We start from the raw sequence: 24,141 nt of genomic DNA, 5'->3' as shown, positions 1-24,141 counted from the left end.
ACAAATGTACAGTGAGAGCCGCTGTGCTTTGAATACAATTGATCTGGTCAGATCACTTGTATCAAATCGAGCGGCGGCAATCGGGCCCCTCCCCCCGCCATGGTTTTCGGGTCCCCCGCTCCTCTGGGGGACCCGTGACCACGGGATAGGAGCTCACCATAAAGCCCCTAGAGCAGACAAAGAACGTCCGTTCTTCGTCTGCTCTGTGTGATCACTGAGACCGTGGCGCTGTAATCACATCGCCACCTGTATTAGCGTCACTTACTGCAGCTTCTGTCACAGAAACTGACTGCGTCCTATGTACCGGTGCGCCTTTTTATTGAGTGCAAAATACGGTATATGAAAGCAACAGATGGTGTATATGGAACCCTGCTCTGCATGTAAGACTTTATAACCAATTTCTTTTGTTAAGCTAATAAAGGGCACATATCTGTAATATCACCGAAATACAATGGCAGTTTGATTTTTGCTTTCAGAAAGAAATCCGGAGCTCTCTTGTACTATCTATGTTACAACAAATGTTAATGGAAGACAAAGCCGATATGGTGAGAGAAGCTGTGATTAAAAGCCTCGGCATTATTATGGGGTACATTGATGATCCTGACAAATATCAACAGGTGAGATTACCGTGACATTTTCTTACACAATCCAAGACCTAACTTTCATGTTGGTTAGAGAGAGGAAATTGTTAATACTTATCTCGGCCTTTTACTGCTGACTATGTCCCTGTCAAGGAGAGGTCCCCTCACTTTCAGGCCAGAACTCTTATTTATGGAGCTAGTATTGTCATATGTATAGACCAATGTTTCATGTACACGCAGGACCCTTTTGCTAAGGTCAGATGAATGAGAAAGGGGGTCTACAGGTCTCTCCAAAATGAGGATCTGTGCACATGACATGCTTTCTGAATAAACACAGAACGTTACATTGGAGTGCTGGCCTTTTCTTCAATTGATCTTTCCAGTGGGGATATAAACAACCCATCTACACTCTAGTTTGAATAAAAAAAATGTTTTTGTCTTCTTTCTATAACTGATTTAGGGGTTTGAGCTCCTGCTGACAGCCTTAGGTGACCCATCAGAAAGAGTGGTGAGTGCCACTCACCAGGTGTTCTTACCAGCCTATGCTGCATGGACTATGGAACTGGGCAATCTCCAGTCTCATCTTATTCCCACTCTTCTCACCAAGATTGAAAAACTCCTCAGGGTAAGTTCAGTTGGCAAGATATGGTAAATATTTAATAACAAAAAAATGCATGCGCAAGCTCAAAAGCAATTACAGCGGCAGGTTGGTTATAACTAGGAAGTATTAAATCATAACTGTGTTTTGTTTGCCATTATATGACTTCTTTTCTCTCAATCTCAGGAAGGAGAACATGGGCTGGACGAACATAAACTGCACATGTATCTTTCTGCCTTGCAGTCCCTTATCCCTTCCCTCTTTGCTATCGTATTACAAAACGCACCATTTACAAGGAAAGCCAAGCTTCAGGGAGAAATACCCCAGATAGAAGGTATGAAAAGGTCATGGCTTTGTTTGAACACATTACTGTGTTTAGCTTGTTCTATTCGTGCCCTGGAGATGTCCATGTGTGCATTTCTTGGCAGTCAAAGAATTATTCCCGTTCGTCTCCCATTTGTCTCTTGTTGCATACCATATATTAGTGGTTATAAAGCAGTGGTGGTTTATTCACACACAAACACTTTGATTTGATTTTTCCAACTTCTATTACAGTCTGTCTACTTGTTCTTTAAATAGATCTGCTGGCTGTGTGATTTTCCTGCATCTGACTCAGTTGTCCCAACATGTGAGACTGTGTAATATCCTATGCCACAGAGTGCTGCTTTCTTATGGTTTTCACATTTAGTTTTATTTCTCCTTTTTGTTAGTGTGTATATGTATTTGAAATGAAAATGATTATACATTTCAACACCATAAAGGAGGGAATTAATGTGGATTCTGGTTTCCAGACACACTACCAGAACTTTTTATGAATATACAGTACATCATAATGCCCTATGTATGTCTTACATCTTTGTGTTAAGGTGTTTATTGGCCATCCTATGTCTATTTGTTCTGGCCTTTTGGTTATCGGAATGCACTTTTTATTCCAAGGGTCAACATTTATGATACCCCACTCACCCTCCCCCCTTCTCTAACAACTTTCTCCTGCTTTAAGTGGTAAACTTTGTCATGTTGATTAGTATTGCTTCTGACCTGAAGAAGAGAGGTTAAAGGAGAATTATGAGGCGAGTGCTTTTCACTCAGCCTCATAATCTGAGCCGACCTGTGACAATTAAACTGTCACAGTTCGGCTCAGTGGATCGGGAAGTGAGCAAAAACATTCGCTCTCTTCTCGATCTGTCACTGCAGAGAGCCTTGACAGGGGAGTGACTGGATTCTCCCCTCCCCTGTCCAATCCTCCAGTGCTGACTGGCGGAACGGACAGGGGAGGGGGTGGGTACAGCTGGCTCTGTCTTTAGATAGGCACGGCCAGCTGTCACTCACGCAGCTGGGCGGGTCCAGACATAATTGTCGGGATCCGTTTAAGCTGCGGCGTCTCAGTATACCACGAGCTGCAGCTCGCAGTATACTGAGCTTTGGGTAACGGGAGGACACTAATTTGTGTCCTCCCGTTACCCTTCGGAGAACTATGGGGAAAAGCCCTAACCGCATAGTTCTCCTTTAACTCTCAAAAGCTTGTCTTTTTGGAAAAAAAAAGTTATAGAATTAGTTACTTGCCATACAGAAAATAAAGCGCCAGGCTCTGCTGAAGGGGAAGATCAACCAATCCATTCTCTGATGCTTCCTTCTAGCATTGATCACATGACCGAATGCCTAGACAAGTGGTCAGCACTGACTGGGGTCTGAAAGATCAGTTTCTCTGGTTAAGGCAGACCTTCACCCTCTCCATTTCTACATTTTGTCAGGGAAGGCTCCCTGCATTCTGGCCTAGGCGAAAATTACATACGTGTTCCCCCTATGTGTACCTATATCATGTATCCCAGGAGACCATGGGGTACTCCATGGAGCAGACACTATTACATTTTGTAGGGGGTACTGGTTGTCTTCCTAATTCTTGCAGCTGGCCCCTTGATGTGCCACAAAGCCGGCATTTTATCAGTGGGATGGCTAAATAAACCCGGAATTGACAGTCGGTCCCAAGATCAGGTCAGAGAAGAAGATGGCAGCATAGTTCCTGCAAGACTTTGTCAGTGTCGACAGGCTTTTGCTCCTTTCAGGACTGCTCCTTCCCCATACAAGTATGTGGGAATGCAAAAGCAGCTTGAAATTGCAGGTAAAATGCACCTGAAATTCTGAATGATCTCAGAAGCGTTTCAACTGAGGTCAGAAGCACTCTGCATTTGCCCATCAAGCCCTTATAATAATATAGCTTTATGATAACATTTGCGTATAGGACTACTTTAACAATGATTAATGTAGTCTGGTTGTAACTCCAATTCCAGAACTAGTACAAAAAATGTTAATTATCTTATGAAGCTTTGCCAAAAAATGTTAACTACTTGTTAAGCAATTCTACATTTACAAAAGATGATGTGGCTTCTTTTGCATTTTACTATGCTCAAAATGAAACACAAAATGTGGAACAACATTTTAATAACGCGCAGCGAGATTGCAAAACAAATAGGAGAAATTACATCTCTGTAACCTGAAAGAATCCATATTCTGTTTTGTACATTAGAAATGTATATTAAGGAAGCAGTCCGGGTGTACTCACACTAAACACAGTTAAACTAAACTGTGTCTGAATACGATTGCCCCCTCTTTCACTGGTCTGTGCTCACACTGTTCTCTAAGGAAGCATTCCCGGGCATACACCATCTCTTCTACCAGCCAGACCACCTTGGGCACAGTTTGCAATCACAATGAAGCAAATCGTGCCCCAGACCACCTCTTCCAAGCGGTCCCTGTCACAATATGTTTAAGTGTGTTCGGGCATGGTTACCATTTGCTCATTGATGTTATCTACATATAAGAACTTTATTAACCCCTATGATACATTTCCAGTTATTGTTTGTGAATGGGCATTGTCCCGCATTTTGCTATATCTTTCACTGACCTCTGTATAGGAAATTTTACACATACGTAAGATCATTCATAGTGAGAGAGGAATTGCGGTTAGCAAAAACACGTATGGTGCTGTAGATTATGTATTAAGCACTACAGAGCGACTTGAGAGACTGCTTATGCCTTACCACTTGCTATTAATTTGCTCGAATTGCCAACCTTTACACTAAAGCTTTGTTTGACATGCGTTGTTATGTACTTCAAGGGTGTGTATGTGTGAATGTATCCTTCATTAGTTTATTGAGTTATAGGTTACCATTGGAATATCGGTATGTCTTTGTTGTCTCTATGGGTGCAATTTCCATTTCTTTACACTCCTAAGATTGATTACAGTGCAAAAAGTCCCTTTTTCTTTTACTTACCGCTGCTGAATACTGAGTGGCTATGACTATGCTTTCCAGTGAAGCTGGAGCCCAGCATATGATGGCAATGTACTATTGCCACCTCGGTAACTCTGCAAAGGAAATCCCCATGGTTGTCATGCTGTTTTGTAATACATTGACATTATCTGCACTTGATCTGTTTATGGTTGCTGATAGTAACCTGTTAAAGATAAAAAGAAACTTTCCATAATTTAAAAGCCATGTGTAACTACTGCCTGTGTTATCTTTTATAGTGACTAGATTTCCTCGGCCCATCTCGCCTCTTCAAGATGTAGCCACCATCATTGGTAGTCGTGAGCAGCTGGCTGTACTTCTTCAGCTTTATGATTACCAACTTGAACATGAGGGTACCACAGGATGGGAAACTCTACTTTGGGTTGTGAATCAATTGTAAGTTGGTGTCTTGTTTCCAGATTTTCAAAGCATCAACCATCAGATATATTTTGTATGTTAAATGCATGAATGCTACATATTATAAGTAATGAAAGTGTAACACTTGCAGGTATTTACCACCTCTCACACACCATAATATGTCCCCTGATGATACCTTTTTATATGCTTTTCCTTCTAGAAGGAAAGGGTCATCTTTGTTCAGATACTATCGAGGTTCAGCATCTACTTCCTGGACTAAGATGCTGGCTCAGAGATGACACAAACATTTAAATCCTGGGGCTTGTGCAGTTTTTGGAACTGTTCAGAAATATTTTATACGAATCGGCCCTTGCTGGAGCCTCTTACCTTGTGACTTGCTATGAAGTTATAATGTTGTAGTCTGATCACTATGGGGAGGAAGTGCTTCCCATCGCCTGTAGCATACTGATGACATAGTTTCGGCCTAGGCAAAGTCAAGGACTGCTTTTAAAGCACAACTGCAGGCTCAGCCCCTTGGTGCTCTCCCCAGAATCCTTTCCCCTCTGGTGTATGTATGTTGTTCTTTTATATTTAAATGTATAGTTATCTTTTTCTGATGTCTTCAGGCCAGCCATGACGTGTAGGGGCCTCTTCTTTTAATCTTATTTTGGCATTGGGCTTTTCTGGATAATGCAGGAGTGGCTCATCATTATAATGTGAATGAACAATGCTGTGGTGGCGCTCTCTCAGGGAGAAGGTCCATGATACCTTAGATTCATGGTATTTCCTCAATATTCTGGGTTGATCATTAACTCTGGAAGAGCACATATTGTTGCAAAAAAGTAGTACTGTGGGGAACAGCTTCGGAATGAAGTTGAATATCTCTGAGCTGCTTTTTTATTTTTTGTTCTACTATAATTTTTAAAAAATTGCCCGGAGTTGGGATCTTTTCTGAATAATTATACTATTGCTTAATTTGTGGGGCATGTTAGACATGTATTCATTTAGACTTGTTCCTTTTAAAAGTCTAGTCAAAGAATAGCTATTTGTATTAAATATGATGAAATAAAACACTCAGTAATCTCCATAATAAAAAAACTTACATTGCTTGGCAAGGATCTGAAAGTTTGATACATTCAGAAACCTAACCACTTCCTATTGCACTATCCCATGCGTTTCTCCAAGCGAGATCCTATAAAAGCTATAAATCATTCTGGTAACGTATTTTTTTTTTTTAGATTACCGCAACTTATTGAGATAGTCGGTCGCATTAATGTTGCCTCTACAGCTTGCGTTCATGAGTTCTCGAGGTATTTCTGGCGACTGTGCAGAACATTTGGAAAAATATTTACCAATACAAAGGTAACACTGTGGTCTGTTTTATGCTGGAAATTCTATATCCTGCATGTACATTGCTGTTTTGTGATTTGAAATCTGTATTTACTTTCCTAGTGTTCTTAATCCATAAGAAAACATTGTAATGAGTACCTGTATTTTTAGGTGAAGCCACAGTTCCAGGAAATCTTGAGGCTGTCTGAGGAAAATATTGGTAAGGGTTATTGAATTAAGGCCGTTCTTTATCAACTTTAATTGACAATCTATGTACTTGTGACCGCGTAAGAGAGAATATTAGAGATGGCTCTATAGCTTTATTCACTCAATCTGCCAACATAAATATAGATTGTGGTTATGTTGCTTAATTGAGCTAGTGGTTGTTCTTTGTACATTCCTGTTCCCAATCAGACAATCGGTCTTCTTTAATTTGTTGATTGTGAGTTGGACAGTAAATTTTCTGGTCCATTTGATTAGGGAATAGCAAGCATACCTCTATTGGCTAATTGTAATAAAACAGATGTCAGCAGTGGTTAGAACAGTTTCTCCCCCTTCCTGAAGGGCCACAACAACTTGACATCAGATTCATTGCCTTAAGAAAGCCGTCTGCTTTTGCATGCCAGTGGTAGCCCTAGCTCACCTCCACTAAAACATGTAAATTGCTTCTTTTAAACAAGCTAAAGGAAGGCTGTAAAAAAAAAATAGGCCCCCTGGAGCTTTTAGCCTTAATGTGCTAGTATGCATAGCATATTAGTACATTATGTCAGACTTACCTGCCAAAGCGGTCCCCTCCAGCGATGCACTTCTCCCTCACCGTCATTTCCATTTTCTCCCCGGTTCCGAGTGTCCTGCCGCTTGATTGGCTGGACTCTAATGACAAAAACTCCCACACATGTGCGTGGGAGTTACTTTATTGCAGCATATAGGTTCTGTGCCCTGAGCTGCGCATCTCAGCATATAGAAAAAAAATGCAGAATGGTAAAAAGAAGCTTTCGTGGCAATAGATACTTACACTGTCTCTTCTACCATAAAAAAACCTGCCAATTGGCACTTTTTTTATTTTGCACTTTAGCCGCTTTGGGCTTTGTAATCTGTGCCGAAAAAGACAGAAGACACCTTTTTTTTCAGGGATATGAGGCTCAGCTAACTACTGATCATTTTTGTTTTGGTCACTGATCTTTGGACTTTATACAAGACAGATGAAATCCTGGTTTTCTTTTGAAAAATAAATAAATATGTTGTACTAAAGTTCCCTTTTCTTTATAACTCTGTGGTCTGTATTTATTTTGGAAATAATGCAAGCTTTTACTGGACATGGAGGCAAAATGCTTGATTGTTGCTTCTCTTTTGTTGGTGGGACTGTACCGTACATTGTTCGCATGTGTTGGAACGAAAAAATACAGCATGTAACAACCAGGGTCATTTAAGTGCAAGTTGCTCTACTGTAAAGGTAATTTGGACAAGACTCTTAATGAATAAAATCTATTTAATGAAAACCACTCTGTAGTGCTGTAGACTGGGTCAGCCAGCCAGTGGAATTTCTGAAAGAGGCAATCCAAATATACAGCAGACATGAGTGCACACAACCTGAAGAGGAAGGGCTTTGGCCAGTTTCCTGAACACTTGTGTCTGTTGTTTTTTAGTATAGATGTAGACTCGAGTTATGGTAAAAACTTCTATTGATTCTTGTCAGCAGTCCAAGTTACTGGCTATGTTCTAATACTGTCTGGAAAATTTGAAATGTTGCGTTATTTTATACGCTGAAAGATTTGCCAGTTGGGTGGATCTGCGCTGCAGCAATGTTCACATTTGGAAGTTGGTCTTCACTGCACATGGTATTATATTGCAGGTTCGGAAAGTTTTAAAAATGTTCTAGTGATATGATTTTCAAGGTTTAATGCAGTGACCTGGCAAACCTAATTTGTGTTTGGTGCGGCTGATGAATTGAAGGCATTCAGGTACCTGAAACCAGCTAATGCTGTTCTGAAATCAAATGCAATAACAGAACTGCAAAAGAAAAGTAAAATGTGCAGTGTATAGTTGTGTATGAATGCTGACTGGGCCAGTGCCTCGCAGTCTATACATGATGACCATTTTAATCATAGGATTGTTTTTATTTGGGCAGTTTTAGGCAGGAAAGAAGTAGACATCTATTCCTTCAATAATTGCAATCTTTTAAAAAATTCTGCAGTAATAGGGATTACTTTGCTAAGCAGAGTTTCCTTCTATCAGTAGGGCGATGCTCTTATTAGCCGTTTGTCTTTTCTGCTACTGCTGCTTAAAGCGTATCTAAACCCTAAAACTATTTAATTTATTTTCGCTTACCATTCCTTAGGTGTAGTGGCTGCATTTGTTTTCTTTCTTGTTTTGAGGTTTTCTTCTTTATTTTCATCTGATGATCTGGCTAGTAACACACTTACTTTCTTTCTCAGCGTGGCTCCATTCCATGGAGGAGCAATTAAGCCACCCTTGGACAGCTGCATTGTTACCCTCTGGAGAGGGTAGTGTTGGATGCACTGGCAGATTTAGATATACTTGATTTAATAAATTAATTCTGAACTCCAGCTATTAAGCAGTTACAGCAATTTATTTTTTTTGGTATAAAGGTTTTATATAAATAAAACCTATCCATTGTAAGCACTCCTGTCAGTGATAAATAGTTTGTCTCAACCCTCTATTTGCCACTTTTGCTAGACAGCTTGGACTATAATGGAAGTTAAAAAAAAATCACAGACTTACTGTCTTGATTACCAGGGGAAAATACCTAAAAAAGAAAACTAATGCAGCCACCACATCTAAGAATTGGTAAGCTACAATATATAAGCTTTAAATTTGACCTCCAGTTAGAATTTATCAAAACATACTTATATAATTAGTAAAACTATCAGAGTCTTTATATTCTCATTATCAAAACTTTGGGTCATACTGGAAGAAGAAATAGAAGAGCTTTACTACATCACACAGGGCTATCAGAACATAGAAAGTCTCTTACTCACAATTCTGTCTGTGTTGCGATGCACAACAACCAAAAATGAGCATTTTTTGGGGAACAAAATAATTGACTGGTTGAAAACTGGTCTATTGTTATTTTCCCTGCACATGGCTCCCTCTCCCTCCACTATTGCCCTAAACAGGACCTGTGTAAGGACCTCTCAATGCCCCCTCTCCATGTACAGATACCTAATGCTGGCTATTGATGGCTCAGGGGCTGAGGGCCTGTTCACATGATTTTCAGGTCCTGATCAGGTGCGGATCTGCAGATGCGGTGCTATGTGTTTTGCCGCGTTTTTGATGCGTTCCAGTTGGAAAAAAAGAAAAACATTTTTTTTTTGCTGGAGTGGGGCTGTCAGTATGTTAGCTGCAGTGCAGTGCGTTTTTGACGCGTTTTGCGTTTCCGGACCGTTTTCTGACTGTACAAAATGTGACATGCAGTAGTTTTCTGAACGGACTGCGCACGTGAGAACTGTAGCCCATAAAACACATACGGATACATTGGGATGCATTTTTAGTGCAGGAGCGTACGGATCAGGTCAGCACAGTAAACGGACGTTGTGTGAACAGGCCCTAAATGAGGGAAATCTATTGGTTTCCCCTGTTCACGTAGGAGGATTCACTGACAACTGCTTGAATACCCAAACAGTGACTGCATCTGAAACTGCGCTCTTCAGTTGATAATTTTTAACAAGGCTCAATTGGCTTTTGTTAAGCCAGGTTGTGATTGCAGGGCCGCCTAAAGCTTGAACTTCTGATTCCTACTGAATTGGCCAAGATTCAAGCCAGCTTTACTCACATTAGTGTGACCTTATGCTAAAGTGTAGAGCCTGACTGGTTTACAACAATTGTAGTCCCACTTTTTTCGATTTTTGTTGTGTGCAGGATTATTGGAAGTTTATATAACGATACATAACGGGCAGATTGACCTAGTAGTACCTAAAGATGTTCAATGGGTTTTTTAATAAATGCATAGCTGTGCCAAAGGGTGAACTTTTACATTTGCCACAAATTAAATAAACAGCATAAAAACTACACTTTCATAGAAAAAAAAAACATTTTCAGTGGAAATGCTTTCTTTTTGGAAATTTTAAGGCCCATTTTCCTTGGAATGTCTCATTCTTATGTAGAATTTTTGTTCCAGACTCTACAGCGGGAAATGGTGTCCTGACAAAAGCCACTGTCCCAATTTATGCAACTGGAGTTCTAACATGTTACAATCAGGTATGCCATCCACTTCTCTTAAGTACAGTATGGGTGCGACTTAAATATGACCATATTTTAGAATGTGTGTGGTTTATTCAAGCATCTAAAAAAAATTCTGTAACCATAAGTGCAACCTTGAACTTGTGTAAGTATAACAATCTTATGCAAAATAAATATTCCTGGTTCTGTATAGGAAGAAGATCGCAAGCTGCTAGTTGGCTTCCTTGAAGATGTGATGACCATGCTCTCATTATCTCATGCACCACTGGATAGTTTAAAAGCCTCTTTTGTGGAACTGGGGTAAGCAAAGTCCTCATATATTTTATACCTACATGATTATAATGTACATTAGAGCGAGGTTACTGGCTATCTAAAAACTGGCAGAAAAGTACAGGTCATCTTGTGCCAAAGTACTCTGCCTGGCCAAAAAAAGTCACCACCTGGATTTAGCTAAGCAAATAGGTCAGAGCATTCCATTGAAAAAGTGTTATGATCTGGGGTTGCTTCAGTTGGTCAGGTTTAGGGTCAGCAATATTCTGTCCCCAAAAAATGAGGTCAGCTGCCTACCTGAATATACAGAATGACCAGGTTTTTCCATCAATGGATTTTTTTCTTCCCAGATGGCATGGACATATTCCGAGATGACAATGCCAGGATTCATTGGGCTCAAATTGTGAAAGGGTGGTTCAGGGAACATGATACATCATTTTCACTCATGGATTGGCCACCACAGATTCCAGACCTTAACCCAATTGAGAATATTTGGAATGTGCTGGCAAAGACTTTACCCAGTGGTCCTACTTCTCCCATCATCACTACAAGATCTTGGTGAAAAATGAATGCAACTCTGGAAGGGAATAAATGTGATATTGCGTAAGCTTGTGAAAACTATGCCACGGTGAATGCGTGCCGTAATCAAACCTAAAAGCGGTCTAAAGAAATATTAGAGTGTGTGACTTTTTTAGGCCAGGCAGTTTATATGTACAGAGAATGGTTGTGTTTCTTCTTATGTCTGCTGTGTATTTTGTTATGGAATACCTGGTGGGGCAGATTCTGTAAATGGAAAGAAATAGTGTAGAGGTTCAATATTGAAGAGTTGGGGAGATGCAGTATCAGAAGGGACTGGTGTGTATCTGCAATGGTGTACCCGTTATACAGGTATTGTCTTTCTATAGTAAAAAAAGTGTGTTAACAGTGTCAGACATGTAATAGTAAGGAAATAAAATTTTGACTAACTGTATTTCAACTTTTATTAAAGTGTATCTAAACTTTTTATTAGTTTGGGATAGAATCGGGAAAGGTCAGAACCCCTGTCGGGTTTCACTTCTATCCGGAGCTCTGTTGGAGAGATTTCCCCTCACTATCTATTCTGGGGGCAACCTTTTACAATGAAGTTTAGGAAACTATCGAACGGAGTATCCGACAGCGTTAATACCTGACAGGAGTTCTAATCAGCAAAAAGATGACCTTTTAAAGCTGACCTCTAAGAAGATAATAGAACTACACTTTGTTCCAGTTGTGTATTTATTTTGAAATACAACTAGTATAATTATGCAAATTTGCCTCTATTACATTTTTGTTTACCAGGACTAAAACTGGTAGAGAGGAAAGCAGTATTATTAGCGAGTCAGGCTCCACTGTTGTGCAGTGCTTTCCATTTTCCACTGGAAGCTTTCTGATAGGAGGATGGAGCATAATGATGAAGCCATCAGTTTGGTGATGTTTCATCATTGTTCAATAAGCAGGCTGCAGGCAAATCAGAAACCAAGCTGTAATGCTTGGCTGCAGTCAATTACCATGAGGTCGCTGATCTGGCTGTGCTGTCAAGGGTGCCTTGATCACATATTTGACCAAACAGAGTAAGAAATCTTTTCACAATTATATATTTCAACTGTGTATTTAGCTTGCGCTGAGTTCAGCTTTAAGATCCTAGTTAATAATTACATTGTGTCTGTTATACATGTTTACTTTTGTCATAAATTGCATATGTACAGTGTATAGCATTCACTACATACTGGTAGTGATTCCATCTCAAGCAGGAAATAATCATGTTTAATTTCACATTTCTGTAAATTACTGAAACCAGTTTTATGAGAGCTGGCAAAGGTAACAGTCCCATGGTCCAACAATGAAACGACCACGCCCAGGTCAATGGTAATAAAACATTACATAACATGCTAACGCAATGTTCAACGAAATATCATCACACGTCTCTAAGTTCTGTGCATGTGTAGACTATAAATAACGGCAGAAACTTCTTAAAACAGAAGATTTCTGGGCTAACTTGGCATTACGTTTATAGATGCAGTTTTTGCATGAATAGCTCTATAATATCAGGCTGTATCTGTACTGTAAACCAGGGCTACTCGGAGACACAGTTGGCCCATTCGCATGACAGAAAGATTTGTATGATCCCATCCCACTATCCTTAAATAAGGCTTAAATGAACCCTTTGTTTTCTGGATTGTTAATGGGATAGGTAAGGTTGTTGTTATATACAGTATTCTGTTAAAAATAAGCTCTGCTATTCTTCACAGTGGACTAGTAGAGGGCTGTTTGGTTGCTTTACAGGGAACCTGTACTTTGCTTGTGCAGAAAGCAACAGATTCACTTTAACCACTACTTGCAGGCCAGGTGTTTACACCCCCTTCCTGGCCAGGCCATTTTTCAGTATTCAGCGCTGCAGTACTTTGACTGACATTTATTCAGTCATGCAATGCTTTACTGAAATTCATTTTATACCATTTTTGGGGGGGACAGATAGAGCTTTCTTTTGGTGGTATTTATTCACCACCGTGGTTTTTATTTTTTACTATATTAAGGAAAACATTTATTACCCAATTTTTTGGGTAAAATATATAAGACTGGGTCAAGTCAGGTAAATAGACACCAAAGATGTCAAGCTTTAAAATTGCACGCACCCGCGAAATCGCAAAAAACTACCATACCCAAAACTGACCATAGGCGACGCTTTAAAAGCTTTTACCGCTCATTAGTTTAGTGTCATCAGTGTCATAATTGGGGACACCGTAAACATACTATGTCCTAAATTATTTACAAGCAGTCAGTGATCAGCTGATCGTGACTGCTTTTAACTGCTCTCCATCCTGACATCTGACTTCTCCCTCACACCACCACCTCTGCCTCCTGTGACAGCTCTCAGCTGTCTACTCCCCCACACCGCTCTTCCTCCTGATCTGTCACAGGAGCCCAAGTGGGGCGGTGCGGGAGAAGAGCTCGGCCACCTGTGACACGCCACTCACTGCACACTCCGTCCGGCACCGCTAGGCATCCTGACAGTTTCTCTCCTCCCTGCTGGACGCTGCTCTGTCTCCGAGGGGACACAGTGCAGTGCCCAGCGAGGAGGAGAGAAATCACGGATGCACCACAATTTCGGCCGAAAGATGGTAATTTCCGCATTTTGCCCAAAATACAATTTACGATATTTTTGGGTGGCTGAAATATCGGTGCATTCCTACTTATTACCCTGTATTTCATCTGTGCATTTAGCCATTTCCCTGGAGTTCAACTTTAAGCCCACCCCACCATAACCTGTCTATACTTTCATGATTTGGCATGTAAAGGAGCTCCGAGTAATAATTTGCTAGCTGATGAGGGGTGGTTTTATGTGCAAACATAGATTTATGTTCAAATATTGCGTTTATCAAAAGAATCGAAGAAACATTCAACTTCATTTGCTGGGTAATTTTTCTCCACCTGCGCTAACATGATACATTTAAGCAAAGTTTTTAAAATTTATATTGTTAAATATTAAAACCTGCCTGACAAAGTTTTTTTATGTTTTTTTATAGACTGCATACCATACAATTTATTTGTGGTGTATAAAAATAGTGACAACCTGCAGGCTAAACGAAGAGAATATAACCAATTCCTCCATCAATGCTTACAAGCGTAGATGGAGGAATCCCCTGCTGTTTTTATTGCATTCTGGCAGCGTCCGCTGTCAGACTATCCGAATGGAGCTTGCAGCTGATTGGCTGTTTTCTGACCACCTCCTTCGATCAGCTGATCAAGGGGTGCCAACAGCAGCACCCACTGTGCAAATTTCGGTCAGTTCATCAAGAACCATCCGAAATGCACACCGTGTATAGCCTACTGTAGGCCATGTTAAAAGTTGTTTTTGGTTGTTTTTTTTTTTTTTCCCTCTCTAGGACTAACCCTGCCTACCATGAGCTGCTACTGACTGTGCTTTGGTATGGTGTTGTTCACACATCAGCACTTGTCAGGTGTACTGCTGCAAGAATGTTTGAGGTTAGTAATACTATTTATGAGAAAATGAAGCACAAATGTCTGTTCATGTTTGTTTATTATCACTGCGCGTGTGCTGTGTGATGGAGCAGAAAGATTATGTATACAACTCTTCAAGATCTGCATGCTTTTGGTGTCTGGAGCTCCCTGCTTGTATTTCATGGCGTTCTTATGCGTTGAAGTCTTTATTTGTTCTGTAGATTTGGATAGTCATATGAGTGGAGTGTAATTTATAATCTGTTTGCCAGTCTTGTGTTTCTCTAATTACTGCCTTGTAATTCTGACCATCATCTGAAAGTATGAATACTTTTATCTGACCCGATGACAGTACTGTACTTAAAAGAGAACTATGGGGTAACCTTTTATCCCATATTTCTCTTTAGGGTCACGGAAGGGCATATACTAAATTCCTCCCGTGACCCAAAGCTCAGTATGTTGCGGGCTATTGCCTGAGATATACTGAGAGTGCCGCAGCCAAGACGGATCCTGACAATAGTGTCAAGATCCACCCAGCTGGTTGATTGACAGCGGACTCTGCTTATCTAGAGACCGAGCCAGCTGTGCCCGCCTCCTCCCTGTCTTTTTCTCCAGCCAGTGCTGGAGGCGGGGAATCCCTGCAGGGAGCGGTGACGGACAGTCACCATTCTCTGCAGGGAGATGATCGGGAAGTGAGCGATCAGAATTTCAGAATTCATATCCGGCGCAGTTGACCTGCATTTGTCCTACATTTGACCTGCTTTTGCATTCTCGTAGACTTGCATGGGGAGAGAAGCAGTTCTGAAGTGAACAATGGCCTGTCGAAACAGACTAATGTTGGTGTATTTATTTATTTGTACTCTTGGGGTTTTCTCCCACCATGTAGAACGTATTCTATATTTTGGCGAGACAAATATGGTGGTCTTCTATGACCCAGCTGATCAGGATCTGGGGTCAATTAATAACGAAGGCAGAGGCTAGAGTTACATTATGATCACAATGTATTTATTTGTGCATTTTAATTTGGCTTTGCTTGAATACTGCACTAGAAAATGACAGAAAGTGGCTGTATTTAGAAGGGTTTTCCTCTTTGTGTATATTCTGTGCTGTGCTGTGCACTGTTACAGGTGTCAGGAGTGACAATTTGGGCAAATAGAAACCTTCAAAATGCTGCCTTTGTGCTTTACACTTCAGTGATATTGCAGATTTAACTAGGGGATAAGAAGGGACTTTCCAGAGTACCTGTTCTGTAGGGCAGGTTAACCAGGTGTTTCAGTGGCATTCTTAATGAGAATTGTATGGGCCGCTGAGAAAACTGAAAGAATTTCAACTGTCTCTGTGCTTTTCTATGCACTTTGGCTTCATTTGCTTTAGGGCTTGTTCACACCAAGCGCGGAGCAGATCCAGAGCAGGTGCAGACCGGATCAAAACTGCGTCCAATGGTATTTTTTGCTCCAGTTCACATCGCAGCGTGCAGTTGCAGAGCAGATCCAGAGCAAGTGAAAAAACTGCAGCAGGCCCTATTTTTTACCTGCTCTGGAACGCATGAAAAATGCATGCCAATGCCTGGAACACATTGGAAACCCATTTTAAACTTTAAAAAAAAAATGTATTTTTTTACCAAAAAGAGCCCGGAACGCGCCAAAAACGCGTGTAAAAGACTAGTGTGCGTGTGCAGAAACCTGACTGGATCTGCTCTGCATTTGGTGTGATCAAGGCCTAAGGGTTTTTTTTTCTGTGGACATGTGCTAGCTACTTTTTATTTCTTGAACTGGACCAGATCTGTTGTACATGCAAATGTTGAGTCTAATCAAATACAGTCCCTGAATTTGGGACATCACTGCTGATGCACATTCTCACTGTATGTGGTCTGCTGCAAGATTATTTTATATGAAGACAACATTAAAGGGAACATGTATGGCTGTTTAAGCCTGGTGGATGTGTATTCTTTTATGCACAGAACAGAATCATTTTTGGCCACTGACCTTCTCAGAGAGCAGAGTTTTGGGATAAGAATTATAGAGATGCAACTGAAAGATAGGAAGGAGGGTGAGTTTTTGGATGTTTTCCTGCATGAGACTCTACAGTGAGAGACAAGAAAGATGACTCCGTGTTGTAGCTGTGCATAAGGGTGTAGAAAAAGGTAACCGGGATTGATGGTGATACATGGATGACCACAATTGTAGAAACTCAGATCTAATCGTAATTAGATGGATGTCTCAATGGACAGCCAGCTTAAGAAACATTGGCAACCATTGCTAGATTGGTTAGGGAATGCTTTTTATTAAAAAATTGTCCCATACCACTGGTTTCCTAACCCCGAACCGACCCCCACAGATCACATGCACCTAAACCTGGCAGACTGCTGCCCCTGACTAGACAGAGAAATATCTAGGTCTGTGAGGTACTCGGCATTGACTTAGGACAACAGAGAGCATGGTGCCATTGGTCAGTATGCATACTTCGAGCAGAGGAGACCACAGTAAGTGGCAGCTTAAAGTAAACCTGTCATGAGAGAAGGCTGCCATTCCGGACCTTCTTCTGCATTGCTGTTTCTGGCTTTATTAATTTTGTGAGTCAGTGACCTTGTACAGGTATTCAGCAAGTCAGACCACATTGGTTTTGCTGTCAGCCTGTTTAAAACACCTATCCATCTACAGCTGTCAGTTTAAACATGGTGACCGGACTATAATGGTATACCCACCAACTTATGAAGTGGCATTTTTCACAGCAGTGGTCTAATGATCTCACATGCAGATACATTTGTTTTCTTATGAGTGACAGTTGGTAGGTTTGGCATTATAGATGCCCATTGGTTACTGCCTAGAGTAAAATGCTTACCAGGAAATGAATTCTAAAATACTGAGTAGTGCTTGTTTTATTGGCACTCATCCCAAGTAAAAGTGCAGACTGCTGATAACTTTTTTTTCTGCACTAGGTTATACAGTTTACTGTTGCTCAACTTTTGCTAAATGGATATGTTATCTATGTATGCACTCGCTGTGTTTCACATAGCTATAATGTGACACTAATGGGAATAAAACAAAAAAAGGTTGCTTTAGGCATATTCTTAAAAGAAGAATCAATTCTATTTCTAGTTTTTATGGTTCATGAATTATCATTTTCCTGCAAAGGTTAAAATGGGGTTGCTGTGAATCTATACAGATGGTTCTAATTTCATATACTGAAATAATTGCTCTTAGTGCATGTCCTCCTTGTTTCTTGCTAGGGCTGTTTTGCAAGACAAGCGCACACTGTCGGGATGAGAAAGAATTCAGTTTTTTTTTTAAAGGATAATTATGGGGAGAGTGAAATACACTCATCCCCATAACTGGAGCCAACGTGTGACACTGCAGCTGTCACGTTGGCTCTATTGATCTGGAACTCTGCGATCACAAACCGCTGATCGCTCAGTTCCTGATCTTCTCCCTGCTGAGAGCGGTGACTGTCAGTCCCTACTCCCCACAGGGATTTATCCCCTCTCTGTTCCTACAGAGCTGACTGGAGGAGGGGACGGGGGCGGGCACTGCTGGCTCTGCCTCTAGGGGGGCAGGGCCAGCTGTCAATCAGGCAGAGGGGTGGATCCTGACAATATTGTCAGAAACGGTCCTGGCTGCAGCATGGCTCTGCGCGGTCAGCGGGCAATAGGCCACTATATGCTGAGTTTTGGGTCACAGGAGGACTTTAGTATATGTCCTCCTGTGACCCCAAAGAGAACTATGGCAAAACAAAGTTTGGACCATTGTTCTCTTTTAAAGTGGATTATCTTTTGTAGTGGGTTTTCCCCTGCACTGCAAGGGTTACCTGTAAAGGTCTTGCCTGATTCCACTCCCCATGCAGTTGGTGCTCACCTCGTCCCTCCTGTTCTCCGCCTTCTGGACTGTCCCCACAGCTCAGAGGGAAAGAGACCGGTGTTGGAGCACATTAGGTTTACATGGGTACCCTAGACCTAAATGAGTAGTTAACCCTTGCAGTGTAAGGGCTGCCTCACTGCAAAGGGAATATTTGTAAGCTTATAAGATCAAACTTCTAAAACTAATTACAACAGCTTGATCAAGTCCCAATTAAATGTTTCAATGAAGTCAATTCTAAATAGGAAGAAAGAAGTATGGAATAGAGTACAGTCATTGTCATTGTGATGGTTATAATCAAACCATAAAATATAATGACATCGGCAGATCTTTTGTTCAGTCTTGCAACCTTTGGAGTAATAAAATCTGCTCTCAGGAACCAGCGTAGCTCTGCTTGTGTTGGAAAAGATTAAATAAAAATGTTTTGACCTTCTTAATGACAGCCCAGTATTACTAGCAGACATGTCAGTTCCGTAAATGTTGATATGCCGTGCATTTTGTGCTGCACTAATCACGGTCACCTGTCAAACAATAACTGCTGCCATTGTACTGTACCTATTTAGTGTGTAAGTGAAATGTCTGATCTTGAAGAATATGTACATGATCTTAAATGTGTTTTTATTCATATTTAGTCATTTTAAGTTATCTTTTTATTCAAGCATGTTTGGTATTCCAAAATGTGACTTTTAAGGCTGATCTGTTACACTGCAGTATAGTATTAGAAATGCACCAGTTCTTTTGCTGCTTTCTTTGCCTATATAAGCCTTAGCTTGCAAGTAGTGAGTAGCTTCTAATCCATGTTTTGCATTTTGTATTTCTTCCCCTTTCTCTGGCTCTTTTGTTCTTCTGCCTCCCATGACACTTCCCTCTCTCCTGTGCACCACGTCATGGCTCCCCTTTGTTCCGACCAATCAGCTTTTGGTGAAGGGGGTGAATGAGACTTTGGTTGCTCAGAGAGTTGTCCCTGCTCTCATCACTCTCTCCAGCGATCCTGAAATGTAAGTTTCTAAGCTGCTTTTTACAGTAAGCATCCTGATTTGTTGGAAATGCCCATCAGTTTACAGAATGTTATCACCTTACTGGACACAAATTTGACTTTAATTCGGGAATGACATGACTGAGCTTTTTTAAGAGGTTTCTTTTTGTAAGGATTCCCTCTCCTCTGTGGTAGTACTGCTGGCACAAAAAAAAAACTTATGTGGCATGTCTAAAAGAATGATGCTTAATTTTTTGACTAACCCTTTTTATTAAACTAATTTGCTGCATGCTGTGTATACTATTTCCCATTTCTCTGCATGTTACACTGGATTATTTAAATCGAAGAAAACCAGTTCTATTATCTGCCCATCCACAGTCACGGCTAACAATAGTCTTATTACCCATTTACCAAACAATTTTTTATTGCATGTTGACTGGTTACAGCTAATTCTCCGAGGCATGCGGGAATCCTTAGTTGACAAGCGAGTTGCTCCGGCCCTTGTTACCTTGTCCAGTGACCCAGAATTGTGAGTTTCAATGACTGTCTCAAAATAATTTTCCTCTTTTGAGACTTTGCTGCCCATTTATTCTCTAAAGATCACTCAGTTTAAAATTAATATTCTTCGAGTTGTATTTTTAACATCTTCTATAAATCTCCAAACAACACCAAATCTTTTACAGCTCTGTACGGATTGCCACAATCCCAGCCTTTGGTACCATCATGGAGACTGTTACGCAGAGAGAGGTACGTTTTCTCTAAGATTAACCAAATGTGAATTTGTAGAACATGTCAGATTAGCAAACACATACATTTAAATTGAAACAGATGGGGCAGCTTTTTTTTTGTAAAAAGAGAACTATGGCCAAACCTTCTTTTTTTAGTGGTTAAAGGAGTACATTTACTAATATACTCCTGTGAACCAAAGTCAGCCTTTAGTGGGTTACTGTCCACTATTTGCTGACCGTGCAGAGCTGCTGTGCAGCAGGGAAAGATCCAAACAATATTGTCGGGTTCCACTCTGCTGCCTGATTGACAGACTGCTCTGCCTCTCTAGAGCCATAGCCAGGTGTGCCCGCCCCCTCCCCTATTTGTCCCTCCAATGAGCATTGGAGGAACAGATGGGGAAGGAGGGAGATCCCTGCGGTGAGCAATGACTGACAGCGCTCTTTGCAGGCGAAAGACCGTAAGCTTGAATGATCAGTGGTTTGTGATCGCTCAAGCTGTCGCTCTATTGAGCCGAACCTGCAGTGTCATGCCGGCTAATTTTACTCTCCCAATACTACTCCTTTTGAAGCTTTAACTCACCCTGGTACACTTTCAGTAAAGAATACAGGCTTTAGTTTGTGATGGGTTGTGACAGTCTACTGTACAGTATTTTATTAAATATTTGATCCCATTTTATTTAAACTTTAAATCAGCAAATTAAGACCTGACATTAGGAATAGTTTGTTGTAGGCTATGTGTATGTTGCCCTTTGCTGACATGATCAGTGGTTGTGTACACAATCCAAAATTGGCTTTGGTTGAAAGCTGTAAATGAATAAGTTGGTGGATATGAATGTATTATCCTCTGCTGACTAAAAAGCGCACTACAGTAACATTCAGATAGAACAGCCTACCTGCTGAGTAATTCAGCTTTCATCCAGGTATTGCTGTGCTGCATCACTCAACCACATTCCCTTTTCTGAAATCTGGGGATTTGAGTACCCCTGCTTGTGATGTAGAAGAGGTATTCCTAAACACACCCACTGCAGACTTATTGCTGTCTCATTCATACTGTGTAAGATGTGACACTGATACGAGTAAAGTGTGACATCACAAAGTATTATGGCTATGTATTGTATAGTTACATTTTAACTAGAGAGCAGGGAGTTTTCAAGAAAGATGTAGAGCATACTCTTTATATGCATGTAATAAAATATTACTTAAAGTGGAAGTTAAGTTAAAAGTCTCTTCTGCCCAAAAAGTTATTTCACTCTCCCCCAGTGATTTTATTTTTTGTGTACGCTATACAGTGCTTGCACTGTGCAGTGCATACACTCAGCTCATTCACGGCATCTTAGATGCTTTAAATGGGCAGGATGGTGGGGAGGATGTGCGCTTGTGCAGGAGTTACATCATCGCTGGCCACCCAATGTCTGAAGAGGATTCCCACAGAACCCAGAAGTGGTGCCAATGTCGGAGGGAAGGAGCAGCGGACCGAGGATTCATCACAAGTGTGCCATAATGTGCAAGTATGTGGTGCATACTTGCGCATTATGGCAAGACCCCACACAGGACACAGTAGTTCTAGTTTAACGCTTTTGTATACTATACAGTTACATTTGAAGCATTTTGAATGAATCCTTTGTCCATAGCACAGCTCCTAGGTGAGCATGTTTCTTTAGGATCAGTCATGAGTCTACTTAGAGGGGTTATCAAATTCAGAGAGAACCATTTCTGAACAGCCAAAAAACAGTAGCAGTATAAGCCACTTCTAGGCTACATGGTTTTCAGTCAGTCTGTGCAGACTGGGATTGATAGAAAAGAGCAGAAAACCACAATCCGCTTGTAAATCCTGAAATCGGAGCTGTGAGAGGTCCTGTCAGTGCCACTCCATTCAACAGAAGTTGATTTTTCATTTGACTTTTATTAAAGGAGCCAGGCTGAAAATTGTTGACCGAAAAGTGACTACAGCCAATAAGCTCCAGTCACTGTTTGGGTATTCTGACAGCTCTGGGTGTTGATTGTTAGAATGCAATAGCCAGCAGGGGTGATTCCCTCATCCATGCTAAAGAGCGTGAATGTGGAAATCAAGTGTGGGCTGAACAAAAAAAAAGTATCTGGCCAGCAATTGGTATAATATGGTAAGTATATGGTCTGCAATTGTGACTGTTCCCTGGCCTCTAGTTTTCTTCATTTATGTTCCTTTCACATTTAAAGTAACTGGTGACTTAGATTTCATAAGACTTCTAGTTTCAGGAACCAGCAGTAACATGATCTTCAGAAGTCACGGATATGTTTCATAGAGAGGTTGTTAAACATAAATATGAGGAACAGAAGTCTGGCTGTAAGCTGTCGTAAAAAGTCTTCACGCACATGCCAGACATTGCACACACAGCTGATTTTGGACACCTACCTGTACAGTCATTGCTCGGTATCCCTGAACACCACCTAACAAAAATTAAATAGTCAATGTCCTTGCAACCACTTTACATGTTTGCTGCCTTCCCAGAGTGATTGCATAAAATACAGTTTAGGTGGTCACTGGTAGTAGAATGATGTGTTCTCTTGTTTGTTGTATTGCTGCTTATTGGGAGGACAAAGGCCTTAATGTAAGGACAAAAGGAGCAAGCAAAGACTATTGGCAATGGGTTTTTTTTTTCTAGTCTTATCATGCAAGCTTGTGTTTGCTCATTCTTGCAAATAACACCATTGGATTCCTTCCAGATGTTCTGTGTGTAATTGCTAAGGTTTCTCTGGTGAAGCAGCCAAGTTCTTAAGAGGTCTCTCGGGCAGCCAGTGGTTCTCTATTGTGTAAGGGTTATCTTTAGTTTGGAAGGACATTTTCATTAGGGTTGTCACTTCCAGTGCACCAGAACACAAACCAATAAATAAAACACAGGTGAAAGAACAAATGGTGAAACTGCATTCTGTGTTTGAGTTGGAATTACTAGACCATGTCTTGTGAAACTGATGATTCCCTTTACATCCCTAATATGTGGTCCTGCTGCACTGTGTAAAGTCCGTTGTTGTAAATACTTCTGACAATATGCTGGGTATAACTCTTAGCCAAGGCAGAATGATTTGTAAGCAGTGTGTTACTGATTTCCCACCATTGCTTCTTCTATAGTTATTAGAGAGAGTGAAAATGCAACTGGCTTCATTCCTTGAAGACCCTCAGTATCAAGATCAGCACTCCATGCAGACAGAAATTATAAGGACGTTCGGTAGAGTGGGACCTAATGCAGAGCCAAGGTTCAGAGATGAATGTAAGTGACAGTTTCTTCACATTAGATTTGTACCGCATGACAAAGTGCAGCTGAGAGCACCATAAGGCAGTAATTCATTAGGGCTGGCCTTGTGGCCTCTGTGCTTTCTATGTGCTTATATTCCTTGGCCCATGTGCAGGGAGCTTTATGCTGTTAGTAGTATAAGTATTCAAGAGTAAATTATTTAATGACCAACAAGATAACCGTAACTTTCTTTATTCTAGTCGTTCTTCCTAATTTGCACAAGTTAGCCTTGGTCAACAATCAACAGTCAGTGGATTCCAAGAGACTTGACATTGCAACAAACCTGTTTGAAGCTTACAGTGCGCTTTCCTGCTGTTGTATCCTTTTCATCTGACTGACACCGTATTGTAGAAATATTTAATAGAATTATAGGAATCTTTGTTTTGAACATGTTTCCTGTAAATCATGGGTATATTTTGCTTGTTTTATTTACTGACTGAATTTAATTTAATCTAGGCTGTGCATTCAAGCATACAGTAGCTTGGCTACAGTAGCTTGGTAGTTTGTAGTTGTACTTCCTTTTACCTGCACTCAGTTTGCTGTATATAAAACAAATACAGTGTATGGTCTTGTATTTTTGTATGATTGGGCTATGTTATTATTCTGCAGGATTACAGGATTAACCATGGTTTTCTGCAAGCGTACAGCTTGCACATAAGGTTTAATATATAAATATAGATATATCTATATAGATATATCTATATAGATATATCTATATAT

The 24,141-nt window shown here is 40.7% G+C and overlaps 1 protein-coding gene across 5 annotated transcripts in view; it reads left to right on the top strand.

Annotated features, from left to right (window-relative positions):
- The window catches only part of KIAA1468 (KIAA1468 ortholog), a 108,029-nt gene that overhangs the window by 65,864 nt on the left and 18,024 nt on the right, over positions 1 to 24,141 (top strand). For 3 of the 5 annotated variants that reach the window (XM_018570241.1, XM_018570238.1, XM_018570240.1), the window contains 13 exons: positions 477 to 617; positions 1,042 to 1,206; positions 1,366 to 1,513; positions 4,706 to 4,862; positions 6,062 to 6,185; positions 6,324 to 6,372; positions 10,291 to 10,370; positions 10,546 to 10,652; positions 14,525 to 14,624; positions 19,364 to 19,446; positions 20,108 to 20,171; positions 23,259 to 23,397; positions 23,622 to 23,738. In XM_018570241.1, coding sequence (XP_018425743.1) covers positions 477 to 617; positions 1,042 to 1,206; positions 1,366 to 1,513; positions 4,706 to 4,862; positions 6,062 to 6,185; positions 6,324 to 6,372; positions 10,291 to 10,370; positions 10,546 to 10,652; positions 14,525 to 14,624; positions 19,364 to 19,446; positions 20,108 to 20,171; positions 23,259 to 23,397; positions 23,622 to 23,738 — 1,474 coding nt within the window. Of the gene's footprint in view, positions 1 to 476; positions 618 to 1,041; positions 1,207 to 1,365; positions 1,514 to 4,705; positions 4,863 to 6,061; positions 6,186 to 6,323; positions 6,373 to 10,290; positions 10,371 to 10,545; positions 10,653 to 14,524; positions 14,625 to 19,363; positions 19,447 to 19,870; positions 19,954 to 20,107; positions 20,172 to 23,258; positions 23,398 to 23,621; positions 23,739 to 24,141 lie in introns of those variants that run through there. The other 2 variants (XM_018570239.1, XM_018570242.1) reach the window with 2 other exon arrangements.

The sequence above is a fragment of the Nanorana parkeri genome, unplaced genomic scaffold (assembly GCF_000935625.1).
Source record: "Nanorana parkeri isolate BGI_ZX_2015 unplaced genomic scaffold, ASM93562v1 scaffold1484, whole genome shotgun sequence".
Taxonomy (NCBI): Eukaryota; Metazoa; Chordata; class Amphibia; order Anura; family Dicroglossidae; genus Nanorana; species Nanorana parkeri.
This window is presented reverse-complemented; position numbering and strand designations above follow the sequence as displayed.